Source organism: Equus quagga, chromosome 9 (assembly GCF_021613505.1).
Source record: "Equus quagga isolate Etosha38 chromosome 9, UCLA_HA_Equagga_1.0, whole genome shotgun sequence".
NCBI lineage: Eukaryota > Metazoa > Chordata > Mammalia > Perissodactyla > Equidae > Equus > Equus quagga.
In genome coordinates, this window is record NC_060275.1 from 80,500,212 (window position 1) to 80,519,586 (window position 19,375).

The following is a 19,375-nucleotide window of genomic DNA, read 5'->3' on the forward strand; positions in this document are numbered from 1 at the left end:
GTCCTATTACTTAAGAGTGAATCTCAATCATTTTTGCTTAAAATAAAACAGACCTGACATTATAATGAATTGATTTTCTTAGTTCATATGCTATATTAAGTATATCAAAAGAACAAACTGTTGTCACACCAAATTCTGTTCAAGCCAGTAACTGAAAAATCTATTTGTATGAAGTACTGAGCTGCAGTAACAGATGGTGGACAGGAGCATGGACTCTGAAGCCAGGCTGCCTGAGTTCAAAAGCAGGATTTGCCCTTTAACAACAACACGACTTTGGAAAAATTATCTAATCTCTGCATGCATTACTTATTTATAAAATGGGGATAACAGTAATCATTTGCTTATACAATTGCAGTATTATCAATAAACAGGTACTACATCCTTTCAACCTGTCAAATGATATAGTATTCAAAGTGAAAGTTACCACTTCACACTCAGTAGGAAGGTTATAAATCAAAAGGATAGATAATAACAAGTGTTGACTAGAATGCAGAGAAGCTCGAACCCTCATAACATTCCTGGTGGGAACGTAAAATGGTACAGCTGCTGAGGAAAAACAGCCTGGCAGGTTATAAAAAGTTAAACAAAAAATTACTGTATGAGCCAGCAATTTCACTCATAGGTATACACCTAAGAGAAATAAAAACATGTTCACATAGAAGCTTGTAAACACATGCTCATAGCAACATTATTCACAACAGCCAAAAAGTGAAAACAACCCAAATGTCATCCACCTACTGATGAACGGATAAATAAAATGTGATATATCCATACAACAGAGCATTATTCGCCAATAAAACGGAATGAAGTACTGACAGAAGTTACAATATGGATGAACCTTGAAAACATACTAAATGAAAGAAGCCAGATGCAAAAGGTCACATATGGTATGAGTCTGTTCATGAGAAATTTCCAGAACAGGGAAATCTATAGAAACAGAAAGTAGATTAGCGAATTGCCTAGGGTTTGGGGGAAGGGGAAACAGCTTGGGAGGAAATGGAGAGTGACTGTTAATGGATACAAAGCTGCTTTTTGGGTTGATGAAAATGTTCTAACATTGATTGCAGTGAGGGTGGCAAAACTCTGTGAATATATTAAAAACCATGAAAATGGATGAACTGTATGATATGTGAATTACATATATCAATAAAGCTGTTTTAAAAAGTTAATTTTAGAATTAATGTACAATTGAAATTTCACAAGATTGTAACCTATCAATAACTCAATTAAAAAAAAAAGTTAATTTTAGAAATGATAGAGAAATTAGAACCCTTGCACACTGCTGGCAGGAATGCAAAATGGCACAGCCACTATGGAAGTTTCTCAAAAAATTAATAGAACTACCATATGATCCAGTAACCCCACTTCTGGGTGTTTACCCAAAAGAACTGAAATCAAGATACGGAACAGATATTAGCCACTCCCATGTTCAATGCAGTACTATTTACAATAGCCAAGATGTGCAAACAATCTAAATGTCCATTGACTGATGAATGGATATAGTTAAGTGTGGTATATACATACAATGGAATAATATTCAGCCTTAAAAAAGAAGAAAATTCTGCAATATGCAACAATACGGATTAACTTTGAGGACATTATGCTAGGTAAAATAAGCCAGTCACAGAAAGACAAATACTACATGATTCCACTTATATGAGGTATCTAAAATAGTCAAATGCATTGAATCAGAGAGTGACATGGTGGTTGCCAGAAACTGGGAGGAGACATAAAGGGGGAGTTACTAATCATAAGGCATAAAGTTTCAGTCGAGCAAGATAAATAAGCTATAGAGATCTGTTCTACAACACTGCACCTACAGTTAACAAAAACATATTTTACAACTTAATTTGTTAAGAGAGTAGATCTCATGTTAAGTGTTGTTTCCATAATAAATTTTTTCTTTTTTCTTTTTAGGAAGACTACCCGTGAGTTAACATCTGCTGTCAATCTTCCTCTTTTTGCTGAGGAAAACTGGCTGAGCTAACATCCATGCCCATCTTCCTCTATTTCATATGTGGGATGCCTAGCACAGCATGGCTTGCCAAGTGGTGCCATGTCCGCACCCGGGATCCAAACTGGCGAACCCCGGGCCGCCAAAGTGGAACGTGTGCACTTAACTGCTGTGGCACTGGGCTGGCCGCCATAATAAAATTAAAAAAAAAAATTTTTTTAAATGTCATGAAAGATGATAAAACTTCACACTTAAAGGGTAATAAAGCCAGAAATGTCAAATAAGTGGAATGAAAAATCTACACTAAAGGAACCAGAAGCTGTCATTAAAATTTCACCTCCTACAATTTGGCAACCTGATTCAATTGTTCCCATATACAGAGTACAAGAAAAATAGTGTTTACCATATCTGGCACAATCTAAAGAAAAGAATACAAATATAAATTTTCAGTCTTGTTTCACTTTCCTTACATGAAGAACTAAACTTATATGAATGCTTAAAAATAGGTTTCCAAGTATTAATCTCTAAAACTGAAAATAAGACACTATATGATTCCTATGTACATGTACAGACAAGCTTCACCTTCACTCATATAAAAACATACACCTTGACCTATTTTTGCTTCAGCATACCAGGCTTCCCACAATCGTATCTCAAATTCTCCATGCAGTTCCCAAGTCTTAGAAGTTGAGCACAGTCTATTTCAGAAATACTGACCTAGGCATGTTTTAACATGTTTTGAAGCTTTATTTTAAGTAGCTAATAAGCTAGAAGTTAATTTTACATTAATTAATGTTACGTTTCCTATCTTATTAATAGTTTTCTCTAGGGATTTATTTAATAACTTCCTACTACATGAGAAGGAGAAGGAAAGCAACCAGGTCTTTGAGAAGATTTTCAAAACAAAACAAAAATAAAAATCTTAGACAATCCAAAACACAAATACTAGCAAGCAAAATGAACAGATTAATTTGAAATAAAGCTTAAAACTTTAAATTATTATTGAGATATTTATAATCCATCAATAGGATGAATTAGAATGGTAGATTGTAGAATTAATTTATTAAGCTATCTGGGCTTGCAAAGGTAGAGGAAGATAACTGCCCAAAACACTATTATCATGTAGCCTACTTCCTCTTTTGATAGGTGAGGAGCAATCTGTGCAGTGAAGGGGGCAGAGGTATCTCAAACTTAAAGGGCAAAGTAAACATTTCTGCCCTCCCTGGGGATTTTCCCATCCCTTCCAATCACATGAGTTGCTCTTTGCCTATAAGAACAGAAAGTAGGGTACAGGGCCGGCGCCGTGGCCGACTGGTTAAGTTCGTGCGGTCTGCTTCGGCGGCCCAGGGTTTGGATCCTGGGCGCAGACATGGCACTGCTCATTAGGCCACGTTGAGGCAGCATCCCACATGCCACAACTAGAAGGACCCACAACTAAAAAAAATATACAACTATGTACTTGGGGGATTTGGGGAGAAAAAGCAGGGGGAAAAAAAAGAAAGTAGGGTAGAAAATATCAGCACTCTAAGCAGTGACCCTCTTCTACCTCCCCAGGCTCAGATAGTTTAGTAAATTAGCTCAGCTACTTAGAAAGGTATCTGAATGGACAAAACTAATTTCGAGGCGGCTCCTGATACATGTTTCTCAAATTCCTGATGAAGGCACAGAAGCTTAACTCAGTTACCTTAAGCAGTTGTTTTCCAATCGTTGGGCTCATCTTTTCATCCACCATAAGAATTACAATCCCTCTATCATCCATTCCCCTCCTTCCAGCACGACCGGACATCTGAATGTATTCACCAGAGGAAATCTGAAAGAACATAATTAGAAATTCGAATTTTAGGAGCAAACCTCATAAAACACATTTTCTTAAAATTTATCTTATCAGAAATACACAAGCACAAGTTATACATTCCAAGGAAGGAAACATGATTAAAAACACGAACTTTTAGTAGGGTTTAAGAAAGAACATGAAAATGCAAAATGCTTAAGAATAAATTTTAGCTCCAAAATGAACAAATATGCCATAGCTACAGGGAAATATTGGCTAATTCTCTGACATAAAAAACATCTTTGAGCTAGATATTCTGGAAAACAGTCAAGTTTAAGAAAGCAATGACTCAAACTCTAAATATCAATTCTGATTTGATCATAATAAATTTTTTAAATTTGCAAAATGAGATTAATATAAAGTTAATTTATAAAAGCAAAATTCTCTCCTATATTCTCAGTATATGTCCGTGGAGTTCCGTAGAATCCATTCATCACTAAGAAAAACTGAGGGGAAAAAGGTTAGTAGGCCTCCCATATATAGACTTCTAGGGTGACACTGAACCACGAAAAGTTTTATCTGTAAGTCCATGTGTACTTTCCTCCTGTGGAAAGGTTCTAGAGGTTTCAGAGTCTCAAAAATATCTGACTCAAGAAGAGTTAAGAATCACTATGCTACAAGAAGGCATATAATCATACACCACTTAACGTCGGGGACACATTCTGAGAAATGCGTTAGGCAATTTTGTTGTTGTGTGAACACAATAGAGTATACCTATATACAACCTAGATGGTATAGCCTACCACATATCTAGGCTATATGGCCTTAATCTTATGGGACCACCACCATATACGAGGTCTGTCGTTGACTGAAACATTGTTATGCAGGCCATGACTGTACATTTAAAATGCTTTCAAGTGTTCATGAATCATTTGCACACTTATCCCTCATCACCAAACTCTTTCATCTAAAGAAGATCTTTTTACCTAAAGGATAGAAATATAAAGGATCTGAAGTTTAACCTTGATGAACTTGTACTAGCTCAGGTACAAGTTCTTGAGAATTCAGAACTGAAAATCTCAAAGACTACATGAGCCAAAATCACCTTAAGTAAAACAATTAAAGATAAAAGTTATTTCAATACATGAATTATTTTACTTACCCATCGGAAATCTTTCCCATCAAATTTTCGGGCATTTGTAAATAAAACAGTTCTAGCTGGCATGTTAATTCCCATGGCAAAAGTCTCTGTGGCAAATAAGGCCTAAATAAATGAATAATTATACAAGTAAACGTTTTTATGCCGAAAAACTAGTATTGTACTTTTCAAGTGTAAATAAACAAATCACTAATTTTTAAAATTAGTTGTTAATGACAGAATGCTACTCGTCAAATAGACAAATCATTAGACTATAGAATATTTTTCTACACACGGTCACATTTCCTAGTTTTCACTGATGATGCAACAGTTTTAAAGACAGCTTTAGAATCTCCGAGGGAGATCAGAATCAGTGGCTCTTTAAGTTTACCTCTAAGATTTTACCAACAAACACTTTACTACACAAAAAATGTGTGTGTTTTAAGCACACAAAGGTATATGTACAAGTAAAGTCACTGACGTACTATTAAATAGATAATAAAGATAAAAATACTTTATTTCATCAACTCAACAGAATGGTATTCATCTGTTAGAAAGAACGAAGAGCTACGCATAAGATCAAATTGGATAACATTAGTAAAATCACTTTGTTTAAAAAATAAATCGTGTATTATTTGTATGTATGCTAGTGAACGGCAATGATGAGAAATGAACGGCAATGACGGTCTTTTATTTTTTACTTTAGGTACAATTTTTTATTTGAATTTTACAACCCACAAGTATCACTTATATTTTTAAGAAAAGATTCTTTAAAATGGGCCTCAGCAGGATTGAAAATTGGTTAAGTTCACGTGCTCTGCTTTGGTGGCCCAGAGTTCACAGATTCGGATCCTGCGTGTGGACCTATGCACCGCTCATCAAGCCATGCTGTGATGGTATCCCATATACAAAACAGAGGAAGACGGCCACAGATGTTAGCTCAGTGACAATCTTCCTCAAGCAAAAAGAGGAAGACTGGCAAGAGATGTTAGCTCAGGGCCAGTCTTCCTCACCAAAAAAAAAAGGGGGCCTCAGCAAAATATACAATCTAGAAGAGACTATGAATAGGGCCTTACCAGGACCCAAGTACAAATAGCGACCAAGTCTTTATCTAAAATCCCTCCAGCATATTCTTCAGGGTGAGTAAATCTCTTTTAAATATTCTATATAGTATTGGCATTCTCATGATAAATCTATAATCTGATTTTTAAACATAACATAATTTATGAGTCATATATAGGCTTAAGACTACATTTTAGAGATGTTTCCCATTTTTAATATCCCATTTCTGGGTATAGACATCAACATAATTTTAAAAATTAAATCAGACTCTCTTTGGTTTAATTTAGGACATCCTAAATAAATCTCTTTCACAAGTCTAATCAGCAATTCTCCTGGTCTGCTCTAAACTACTTCTTTACGTCTGTACATAGAAAGGAGTCTACCTATAGAATCAAGTGCAGGTCTGATAATTAAATAGCACCTCCTGCAAAATTCCACATTGTATCCAAGAGTGTCAGCATTTCTCAAGGATAGAAAAGCAAACAAATGATTTTTTACCTATAGCCCAAAATTTATAAAGTATAACACTATATAAAAATCAAGTTCACTACCTTAGTGATTTCATCTGATTAGTTAAAAAAAATACAAAACCACCTATAAACAGTGTTCTTGACAATTTTCAAACTACTCACACAACAAAATTTTTTTTTTTGGGGGGGTGAGGCAAATTCTCCCTGGGCTAACATCTGTTGCCAATACTCCTCCTTTTTTCCTTGAGGAAGGCTGTCCCTGAGCTAACATCTGTGCCAATCTTCCTCTATTTTGTGTGTGGGATGCCTCCACAGCATGGCTGATGACTGGAGTATGTCCACACCAGGGATCCGAACCTGTGAACCTGGGCTGCCGAAGTGAAGCACGTAGAACTTTAACCACTTGGCTACAGGGCTGGCACCCACAACAAAATTTTAGAACCTAACAAATAAAATCATACCTTTATCAATCCTTCGGAAAAGAGAATTTCTATAGTTTCTTTCAAAATAGGAAGTAAACCACCATGGTGAATACCAATCCCACGCTTCAAAAGAGGAAGTACATGTTCAACCTGTAATTGGAATAACATTTATTTTACAATGATATGAGGAAAGGGAAGTTAAAAATGCTAAACTAACCAAAATAAGAAAAATGGGTAATCAAGAAAGAAAGCTGTTCAAAGAAATGTTATATAATCTTTGCAGAATAAAAGTAAAAACCAAACCCACATTCCCAGAGATTATTACACTCAAAACACAATATAATTTTGTCCTAGCTTTCTTTAATATGAAAAGCATGTTTTAAATAAACTACAAACGTCTGGCTGCCTCATTCAAATTTTCCAGCATCACTTCATCTCCTCCAAAAAATTAAAAGTTATGAGGGGAAAGTTTGTATCTGCACAAAATAAACTTAAAAAATACAGGCCAACTCAAACCAAAAAGAAATAATTATAAAGCAGATTTAATATAAATATGTACTCCATTTAAAAACAAATGGATTACTGAAGAGTTCATTCTCAATAACACTATATCAAATGCCATTAAATATCACACTATTAGAAGTGTGCTAGGCTAACAAAGATGTATAAAGACATGGCTTAGCCCTTAATTCAGCTAGAAAATTTACAAAAAAATGTTATAAATTAAATACTACTTTAAATAGCAAGAAACAGGGGCCTGCACGGTGGCACAGTGGTTAAGTGCGCGCACTCCACTTTGGTGGCCAGGGGTTCACTGGTTTGGATCCCGGGTGTGGACGTGGCACCACTTGGCATGCCATGCTGTGGTAGGCATCCCACATATAAAGTAGAGGAAGATGGGCATAGATGTTAGCTCAGGGCCAGTCTTCCTCAGTGAAAAAGAGGAAGATTGGCAGCAGTTAGCTCAGGGCTAATTTTCCTCAAAAAAAAAAAAAAAAAAAAGCAAGAAACATGCTACTGCAGTCTTATCATAAATCCCTTATAAATCAAAGCAATCACTTGTAAGCACAGCATGACCTCTCCATTTTTCTTTTCACAAAACAAAACTTTCACGTATTAGGTTGGACTAAAGAATTAGCTTTCAGGTTTGGATGCACATTAGAATCACCTGGGGAGCTTATGAAAGATTCTAATGACCAGGACACACACTAGACCAGTTAAATCAGAATCTTTGGGAGGGGCACACAGACTCCCCAGGCAATTTCAATAGTCAAAGGAAAAAAAACCACTGTATTAAAGCAAAGTAGACATTAAATCCGTCATTAAACACATGATTTTCATTAGATATGCTCTACTGTTTTGTTTGGTAGACTTATAAATTACAAAATATAGAGCCTGAATACCAGCATTAAAAATTTTGTAGTATTAGGAAGAGGAACAGTAATTTCCAGACCACGCTAGCTTTCAAAGAAAAGTTCCCTCAGGCAACAAATCTTTCCTTTTGTCACCTTTTCAGAAGTTTAAAACATAAGTCAAGTTATTACTGCAGTGCACAATGCAACATATTTACTGCAATGTGCAAATAGTAACCACCAAGAAATGCAAAGTGAATATATGCTATTTACTAATATCCATACTACTTAGGGACATCAAACACACACCTGAGGGAGCTTCTTATCTTCATCAGACAAGCAGTCTATTGCATTACTGAATACTTCTTCAACCATCTTCTTTTCTTCATCTAAGAGAGAAAATCCAAGGTACATAAATATCTAAATGAGTCAGCAATACAAAAACCTCACACAGTGCAAAGAATGAGAGTCTATAAAGAATAAAAATAAAGAGTCAATATTTAAGATAGAAGGGAAAGCAGACAAAAATTACTACATAATGGTTTAATAAAATTCGCTGCCTTTCAAAATATATCTAGCAGAGTTAATCCATGAATAAAAGTACTATCTTACCAAAATAGTAACAATAACTACACTAAGTGCTCTACATGCAACATTTAAATCTAACAATTACAGGACACAGGGGATTAATATCCATTATTGAGGAAAGCGAGGCTTAGAAAAAATAATGGGCATTGCCATTAACTGTTGGATCAACAATTCCAAAGCCTATGCTCTTAACCATTATACTACCTTCTTATATAGTGTCTATTAAATAATAGGCAGTCAATAAATATTTGTTCAATGAATCAATATATAACCCTGCAACATTAAGCATATTCAGCACAGGTAGTTATAAACATTTCTAAGCAGAGCAATTCATGTAATCAAAACACAAACTATTATTGGCTTGAAGAAGTAATGTGGGTATTATCTGTCATTTGTTACTTTTATCCATGGATAAGTAAAAATTAGCTTTGATATGCAAGTATAGTTCTGTGCCTTGATAAAGAAAACAATACAACTGAAATTTAATTTTGGATGATTGAAGACATTATCTACTTCTCACTGTACAGGATTACATATACAAAAGACTGAAATGAATGATGGTTTGGTTGGTATTTATCATGCTGCAATTTGTAGCCAGGCTGTGCAACTATCTAGCTGTGTGACTTTAAGTGAGTTACATTTATAGTTAATATATGGGAATCATTTATTAATTTGCTAGAAGTTATTTCACATTATTCAAAAATTATACCACAATTAGGTAAGGGCAGATCTTCCCAGTTTGGATTTCTAGAAGAATGGAGCACAGTACTTTCTATACAGAAGGTGGTCTGACTAAGAGATCTATCCTTAAGTAGCCAGAGAACTACAATAACTAAGGAGCTTATAGCAATGATGCATAAGAAGGTATGATTCTACTATTTCTCAGTGGCCTTCTTTGAATTTTACACAGTGCATGTACTTACATCTTCCAATAAAAGAAGATAGAAGAAAGGAAAGAAATGATAAATCAAGGGCCTCTTAAAGCTTTTACAAATGTGATGAGTACCTACCACTGTACCTATGAGGTGAACCGCATATCCTAGTAGTACACAATAGACAATGTCTTACCAGAAATATATTTATACCCATTTTCACATAACATTAAAACTATACTGAAATGACATAGTACCTGTGTTGAAATCTAATTTGGTCATTTGAAGTGCATAGGCTTCACAATCTTTCTTACTAAAACTGAATATAATTACAGGTTGAAAATTTCTCTCCATAATCATCTTCACAATCTTGAACACATTTGATGGTCCTGTAAAAATAGTATATAAACCATACCCAAAAATTAACTCAATCATAGACGTAAACGTAAAAACTAAAACTACAAAACTCTTAAAAAATATACAGGAGTAAATCTTCATGATCTTGGGTTAGGCAGAACATTCTTAGATATGATACCAAAAGCACAAGCAAAAAATGAAACAGATAAATTTAATTTCATCAAAATTAAAAACTTTTATACTTCAAGACACACCAACAATAAAGTGAAAAGACAAGCCAAATGCACAGAATGGGAGAAAATACTTGCAAATCGCACATCTGATATGAGTCTTTATATATATCCAGAATATATAAAGTATTCTTAAAACTCAACAACAAAAAGACAATCTAACTTTTTCTTTTTTGCTGAAGAAGATTTGCCCTGAACTAACATGTGCTGCCACTCCTCCTTTTTTTTCTTCAGGAACATTAGCCCTGAGCTAGTATCTGTGCCAATCCTCTTCTATTTTTTTGTATGTGGGACACGCCCACAGAGTGGCTGGTGAGTAGAATAGGTCCACACCTGGGATCCAAACCTGCAAATCCCGGGTCACTGAAGCGCAACATGAGGAACTTTAATTACTTGGCCACCAGGCTGGGCCCAGACAATCTAATTTTTAAACAGGCAAAGAATTTGAATAGATATTTCCTGAAAGAAGATAATACAATAGCCAATAGGCACATTAAAAGATACTCAACATCATTAGCCACTAGGGAAACATCATAAATCAACACCACACTGAGATACCACTTCATACTCATTAGGATGACTACAGCCAAATGTACAGAATACATACTAAGTACTGGTAAGGATATGGAGGAAATGGAAACCTCATACCCTTCTGATGGGAATGTGTAATGGTGCAGTCACTTTGGAAAATAATCTGGCAGTTATTCAAAAGGTTAACTATAAAATTACCATATGACTCAGCAATTTCACTCCTGGCTACATACTCAATAGAAAAGAAAACATACGTTCAGACAAACACTTGTAGTACTCATAGGTTTTCAGCAGCATTATTCACAACAATCAGAAAGTGAAAACAATCCAAACGTCCATCAACTGAAAGGATAAATAAAATGCGGTGTAATCATACAATATAATGTTATTTGACTATAAAAGAGAACGAAGTACTGGCACATGCTGTAACACAGATGAAATTTGAAAACAAACTAAGTGAAAGAAGCCAGTGGCAAAAGACCACACATATTTTGATTCCATTTATATGAAACGTCCAGAAAAGGAAAACACAGACAGAAAGTAGATTAGTGATTGCCTAAGGCTGAAAGGGTTGGGGAAGAGGCTGGAGGAAAATAACGAAAGACTGCTAATGGATACGGGGTTTCTTTTTGAGTGTTGAAAATGCTCTGGAATTAGTTGCATTAGTAGTTGTACTGCAAAGTAGTTGCACAACTTTGTGAATATACTAAGATCCACTGGAAATGGTGACTTTCATGGTATGTGAATTATATCTCAATAAAAAAATTGTTGTGATGGCTGCATAAACTGTATACTTTAATGGGTGAACTGTATAGTATATGAATTATACCTCAATAAACGTCATATAAAAAAAAGAGTTCTACCTTTACTTATCCAATTTTATCATATACTATCTAGATCTTTATATACCTGCCTAAGTTAAACAAAATAACAAGAAATGCAATTTGAAAATACAATTTAAATGTAAAATTCTCTCAAAATAAAGTTCCAAATTACCTTTTGTTCCTCCTTTCCGCCCTTTCTGATCTCCTTTTGCCAAATCACCAGCATCTCGAAGTACTTGCATTGCAGTATTAAAATTATCTTCTCTAAAGTCACCCTGGAATCAGATATTTTTCTATGTAACTTCACTAATATTTAATCGAAATCTAAACATTTTTCATACCTCAAAACAAAGCCTACTCAAATAACAGAAACTCAATAATAATTATAACAAAGGCACTAAAATAGTTCAAAAATGATGTGTGCTAAGAGCTAATAAAAGGTGATAAAGAGATGATAAAACCAGGAAAAGCAAGCATAAGATATGTGAAACATGTTAGGGCCCCCATTCTCCAGGCATTTTAAAATACTGGGAAAGGAAGGGAATCTAACTCATTCATAACAAAAACACAAGTCTTAAATATAATTTTTGAAATAAAAATACACACACACAAAAACAACTTTGGATAGTGAAACTATTTAGGAAAAGAAAAAGGATCTCTGCCATTCTTCCCTAGATTGAGACAGATATAAACAACAAAGTATGACATTATAGATACAGGAATGACAATTACTCCCTTACATTTTCATCAACCACAAGGTGCAGGCCATCTCCCCCTGCTGGAAAAATGTAGTGTTGCAATGGAGTAGGCCGATAATCTGTATAAATGACATGACAAGGCTGTAAAAGGAAGGAGAAATAATGAAAATATATATTTTATTACTTCAAAATAATGCTGTGTATTTGACCTACCTAAAAGACCATGGGGAAATAAACTTCTGAATTCAACATTTCAAAAAGGAAAATACTTTTAAAAATACTTAAAAAACCAGGCAAAAGAAGAATATGGAAAAATTAGATCTATCAAATTATTCTACCATCTGTTCAATTTCACTAGTTCCACAACCAGGGCCAAATATGTGATTTGAGTTTCAATAATAATCTTGGATCCATACCCTAGACCTGTGATGCTGTAAAGAACACGCCTGTTTCTACAGAGCAGTAGTATGGTGACAGACAATGCCCCGAGGTAAAATAGGACTTTTCTGTCCCACAGAGGCTTTTCAAAGCCTTACTAAAGCAGCAGATTGACCTAGCTACTCCAGAAGATCCACTGGGTTTCTATCCTACAGAAGCAACAGGGATGTCACAAAAATGCCATCAGAGAGCTTATAAACAGATAAAAGTAAGTTTCTGAGGATACTGCTGTAGAGGAAAATTAAGGGGAGGAAAATAAAATGAAGAATAAATTTAATACACATAAACAAATGGTCTTATAAGGTCCTATCCCACTGTTAAACTGGACTAGAAATGCAAAAGGAAACACAGTCAAGTTTCACTATATTCACTTAAGAAAAGTCAAATCATATGCTCAGGAGATGCCTAGCTTTTCCTTGGTACTGAGGTCTTAGAGGAAATTCTTTACTGTGTACTCATGGCTCTCTGTAAAAGTAAAAGCAGTAGTTTCAAAACCTGGCACATCGTCAGGATCAACTTGGATTCTCCTCAAAGTCAGAACTTTCAAAGGACCCCTCCCTGGAGCTGGGTGCCCCAGCCCAGCACCTGGGCACTGTCCTGCAGATCTCAGTGGGCTCAGAATACCCAGCTCTTGACTCCCACCCAATGGAAACAGGTGGAAGTGGCAATCAAATACTACCGCAATGCAGAGGCACAAATCCATGCCATATAGCAGTATGAAAAAATATGTTAAATCTCCAGACCAGAAGGAAAATGACAACTGCCCAGAAATCAATCTTGAAGCCACAGAAATTTATAATCTAACTGACAGAGAATTAAAAATAGCTATCATTAAAAAACACAAGTTAAAAGAGAATGCTAGACAGTTCAACAAATTCAGGAGCAACTTCACAAGACATTGAAACTATAAAGAAGAACCAATCAGAAACATTGGAGATGAAAAATGCAATGGATGAGATCAAGCAGAATATGGATTCCCTGAACAACAGAGCTGGTATCGTGGAGGAACGAGTCAGCAAAACCAAAGACAGAAATGTAGAAATGTTTTAGATGGATGAGAGAGAACTAAGACTAAAAAGAAATGAAGAAAGTTTCTGAGAAATATCTGTTTCAATTAGGAAATGCAACATAAGGACGACAGGTATTCAAGAGGGAGAAGAGAAGGAAGATGGAGCAAAAAGCTTGCTCAAACAAATAATACTGGAGAACTTCCCAAACCTGGGGAAAGAGATGGAAATCCACGAGAAGGACGCCAACAGATCTCTTAACTATATCAGTGTGAAAAGACCAACTGCAACGCATATAGTAGTGAAGCCAACAAAAGTCAATGACAAAGAAAAAATACTTGGGGGAGCAAGATAGAAGGAAATAACTTACAAAGGAACCCCTATGAAGCTTTCAGTAGATTTCTCAGCAGAAACTTCATACACTACAAGAGTGGAATGATATATTCAAATATTTCAAAGACAAAAACCTTCAGCCAAGAATCTCTATCCAGTGAAAATATCCTTCAGGTATGACAGAGAAATAAAAACTTTCCCAGATAAACAAAAGCTAAAAGAGTTCATTGCCAAAGACGACTCCTACAATAAATCCTCAAGAAGGCCCTCATACCTGGAAAAAAAAGGAAGAAAGGGGTTACAAAGCCCTGAGTAAGGACATAATACATAGACAAAATCAGAAAATTGTATCTATCCATCAGAACAGGTTAACAAATACTCAATTAAAACATTAAAGATAAAGGGAAGGAAAACACAAAAAACAAAGATAATCTTGTCATTTTAACCACAAACTCACAACACAAGATGGAATAAGGTATGACAAAAACAACTTAGGAGGAGAGGGCACAGGGACTGAATTGGCTTAGTCTATGGAAATAAGAGGTCATCATAAAATGGACTATGTCATCTACAAGATTTTGCATACAAACCTCATAGTAATCACTAAGCAAAAAAGTAGAACAGAGACACAAACAATAAACAAGGACAAAACTAAGAAAACCATCATGAAAAACTACCTAACCAAATTGGCAGTCCAAAATATACACGAAGAGAAACAAAAGAAATGCAGGAAAACAAGTGATAAAATGGCACCATTAAGCCCTCATATAGCAATAATCACTCTAAATGTAAATGGATTGAATTCTCCAATCAAAAGACACAGAGTGGCGAGATAGATTAAAGAAAAAGACCCAACAACATGAAGCTTCCCGGAGACACATCTCAGCTCCAACAACAAACAAAGGCTCAGAGTGAAGGGATGGAAGACTGATACTTCAAGCTAATGTCAAACAAAAGAAAGCAGGTGTTGCAATACTTGTATCAGACATAGTAGGCTTCAAGATAAGACAGGTAAAGAGACACAAAGAGAGGCAGTATACAATGATCAAAAGGACACTCCATCAAGAAGACATAACACTTACAAGTATCTGTACACCTAACACAGGAGCACCAAAGTACATAAAGCAACTATTAACAAACATAAAAGGGGACAATAACAACAACACAGTAATAGTAGGGGACCACAATACTCTACTCACATCAATGGACAGATCATCCAGACAGAAAGTCAACAAGGTAACACGAGAATTAAATGAAAAACCAGACCAGGTGGGCTTCATAGATATATATAGATAGACAGATATGTCATATATATATTTAGACATATCATGCAAGAACAGTAGAGCACACATTCTTCTCAAGTGCACATGGAACATTCTCAAGGACAGACCAGATGATGGGAAACAAGGCAAGCCTCAAAAAATTTAAGAAGATTGAAATAATGACAAACAGCTTATCCGACCATGATGCTAGGAAACTAAAAATCAACTACAAGAAAAAAGTGGAGAATAGAGAGGGAAGAAGTGAAACTCTGTTTGCAGACAACATGATCTTGTATATAGAAAACCCCAAAGAATCCATTGGAAAACTTTCAGAAGTAATCAACAACTACAGCAAAGTTGCAGGGTATAAAATCAATTTACATGAATCAGTAGCATTTCTATACTGTAACAACGAACTAACGGAAAAAGAACTCAAGAACACAATACCATTCACAATTACAACAAAAAGAATAAAATACCTCAGGGTGAACTTAACTAAGGAAGTGAAAGACCTATACAACGAAAATTACAAGGCTTTTCTGAAAGAAATGGAGGACGACGTAAAGAGATTGAAAGACATTCCATGTACATGGATTGGAAGAATAAACAGTTAAAATCTCCATTCTACCTAAAACAATCTACTGATTCAACATGATCCCAACCAGAATCCCAATGACATTCTTTACATAAATAGAACAAAGAATCCTAAAATTCATATGGGGCAAGAAAAGACCCCAAATTGCTAAAGCAATCCTGAGAAAAAAGAATAAAGCTGCAGGCATCACAATTCCTGACTTCAAAACATACTACAAAGCTACTTTAATCAAAACAGCATGGTACTGGTACAAAAACAGGTGCACAGATCAATGGAACAGAATTGAAAGCCCAGAAATAAAACCATACATCTATGGACAGCTAATCTTCGACAAAGGGCTGAGGGCATACAATGGAGAAAAGAAAGTCTTTTCAACAAATGGTGCTGGGAAAACTGGAAAGCCACATGTAAAAGAATGAAAATTGACCATTCTTTTTCACCATTCACCAAAATAAACTGAAAATGGATCAAAGACCTAAAGGTGAGACCTGAAAACATAAGGCTTCTAGAAGAAAAGGTAGGCAGTACACTCTTTGACATCAGTATTAAAAGGATCTTTTCGGACACCATATCTCAGACAAGGGAAACAACACAAAGAATAAACAAACGGGACTTCATCAGACTAAAGAGCTTCTTCAAGGCAAACAGGATTGAAACAAAAAAACAACCCACTAATTGGGAAAAAATATTTGCAAGTCATACATCCGACAAAGGCTTAATCTCCATAATATATAAAGAACTCACACAACTCAACAACAAAAAATCAAACAACCCAATTAAAAAATGGGCAGGAGACATGAACAGATATTTCTCCAAAGAAGATATACGATGGCCAATAGGCACATGAAAAGATGTTCATCATCACTGATCATCAGGGAAATGCAAATCAAAACTACACTAAGATATCACCTTACACCCATTAGAATGACAAAAATAACAAATAGTAACAAATGTTGGAGAGGTTGTGGAGAAAAAGGAACCCTCATACACTGCTGGTGGGAATGCAAACTGGTGCAGCCACTATGGAAAACAGTATGAAGATTCCTCAAAAAATTAAAAATAGAGAGCAGAGGGCCTACAATGGAGAAAAGAAAGTCTCTTCAACAAATGGTGCTGGGAAAACTGGACAGCCACATGCAAAAGATTGAAAATTGACCATTCTTTTTCACCACACACCAAAATAAACTCAAAATGGATCAAAGACCTAAAGATTAGGGCTGAAACAATAAGTCTTCTAGAAGAGAATATAGGCAGTACGCTCTTCGACATCAGTTTCAAAAGAATCTTTTCGGACACTATAACTCCTCAGTTGAGGGAAACAATAGAAAGAATAAACAAATGGGACTTCATCAGACTAAAGAGCTTCTTCAGGGCAAGGGAAAACAAGATTGAAACAAAAAAACAGCTCACTAATTGGGAAAAAATATTTACAAGCCACTTATCCGACAAAGGGTTAATCTCCATAATATACAAAGAACTCACACGGCTTAACAACAAAAAAACAAACAACCCGATCAAAAAATGGGCAGAGAACATGAGCAGACATTTCTCAAAAGAAGATATAAATATGGCCAATAGACACATGAAAAGATGTTCATCATCGCTAATCATCAGGGAAATGCAAATCAAAACTACACTAAGATATCACCTAACACCCATTAGATTGGCAAAAACATCCAAAACCAAGAGCGACAAATGCTGGAGAGGTTGTGGAGAAAAAGGAACCCTCATACACTGCTGGTGGGAATGCAAACTGGTACAGCCACTATGGAAAGCAGTATGGAGATTCCTCAAAAAGTTAAAAATAGAAATACCCTATGACCCAGCCATCCCATTACTGGGTATCTATCCTAAGAACCTGAAATCAGAAATCCCAAGAGTCCCTTGCACCCCTATGTTCATTGCAGCATTATTTACAACAGCCAAGACGTGGAACCAACCTACATGCCCAGAAACTGATGATTGGATAAAGAAGATATGGTATATATACACAATGGACTACTACTCAGCCATAAAAAAGACAAAATTGGCCAATTCGTAGCAACGTGGATGGACCTCAAGGGTATTATGTTAAGCGAAACAAGCCAGTCAGAGAAAGACGAACTCTACATGACTCCACTCATAGGTGGAAGCTATATTGGCAAGGAGATCTGATCGGCAGTTACCAGGGAAAAGGGGGGGTGGAGGAAGGGCACAAAGGGGGAAGTGGTGTACCCATAACATGACTAACAATAATGTACAACTGAAATCTCACAAGGTTGTAATCTATCATAACATTAAAAAAAATTAAAAGTTAAAAATTAAAAATAGAACTACCATACAATCCAGCTATCCCACTACTGGGTATCTACCCAAAGAGCTTGAAATCAGCAATTCCAAAAGTCCCATGCACCCCTATGTTCACTGCAGCATTATTCACAATAGCCAAGACGTGGAAGCAACCCAAGTGCCCACTGACTAATGAGTGGATAAAGAAGATATGGTGTAAATATATACAATGGAATACTACTCAGCCATAAAAAGACAAAATCATCCCATTTGTAACAACATGGATGGACCTGGAGGGTATTATGTTAAGTTAATAAGCCAGATAGAAAAAGACAAACACCATATGATTTCACACATATATGGAAGACGAACACACAAAGAGAACAGTTCAGTGGTTACTGGGGTAAAGGGGATAGAGGGTGGGCACAAAGGGTGAAGGGGAGTACTTATATGGTGATGGACAGATAATAATGTACAACCGAAATTTCACAATGTTGTAAACTACTATGAACTCAAAAAAAAAAAAAAAAAGTCAGAGCTTTCAAGACCCTACCCCCGGAGATTTTGATATATTGTTTGAGAGGGGACTCAGAAATTTAAACTTGTAGAAAGCTTGTCAGTTGATTTCGATAAGCTTGCTTGATTTGAGCAGTAATTTCACATTAAAACGTCTTCGTTATTCTAGACAGCATTAGGAACAAAGTATAGGACATAGTAAGGCCAACTTACAACATTTTAAATATTAAAGACATTAAAAAAAGAGAAAGAAAATACCTGTTTATGTAGATGGCAAATCCATTCAGCAAACTGTCGAGCATTTGGAATAGTAGCCGAAAGAAAGACATAGTGAACATTATCAGGAAGCAAAATAATAGTTTCTTCCCATACCACACCACGCTCTGAAAAAAACAAACATACCTTCGAATTCAGTGTCACTTTATTGAAAAGTATCTAAAATTATTTTCTCTCAAGCTCAATAATTAGAAATATAGACCACTTTAACAAGGATATTTTTAGCCACAGACCCTTACTGAAAACTACTTTAGTACTTACCATGAATCTATCCAGTAGAAAGATAGCAGACTAAACCACTATAAACACAATGTACTCTGAAATAACACCCTGCCATGAATAGCTCCAGACTGAATCTTTTTCAAAGAGCCCAACAAGAATCCCACAACAATGGAAATAGTATTTCCATCT

General features: G+C 35.6%; 1 protein-coding gene across 1 annotated transcript in view; it reads right to left on the reverse strand.

Moving 5' to 3' along the window:
- MTREX (Mtr4 exosome RNA helicase) overlaps nucleotides 1–19,375 on the reverse strand; it is a 116,520-nt gene that overhangs the window by 62,693 nt on the left and 34,452 nt on the right. Inside the window, exons 8-15 of the mRNA XM_046671058.1 lie at nucleotides 18,947–19,071; nucleotides 12,312–12,410; nucleotides 11,744–11,846; nucleotides 9,887–10,018; nucleotides 8,479–8,558; nucleotides 6,857–6,967; nucleotides 4,888–4,989; nucleotides 3,639–3,764 (exon numbers count right to left, since the gene is read on the reverse strand). Coding sequence (XP_046527014.1) covers nucleotides 3,639–3,764; nucleotides 4,888–4,989; nucleotides 6,857–6,967; nucleotides 8,479–8,558; nucleotides 9,887–10,018; nucleotides 11,744–11,846; nucleotides 12,312–12,410; nucleotides 18,947–19,071 — 878 coding nt within the window. The remainder of the gene's footprint in view (nucleotides 1–3,638; nucleotides 3,765–4,887; nucleotides 4,990–6,856; nucleotides 6,968–8,478; nucleotides 8,559–9,886; nucleotides 10,019–11,743; nucleotides 11,847–12,311; nucleotides 12,411–18,946; nucleotides 19,072–19,375) is intronic.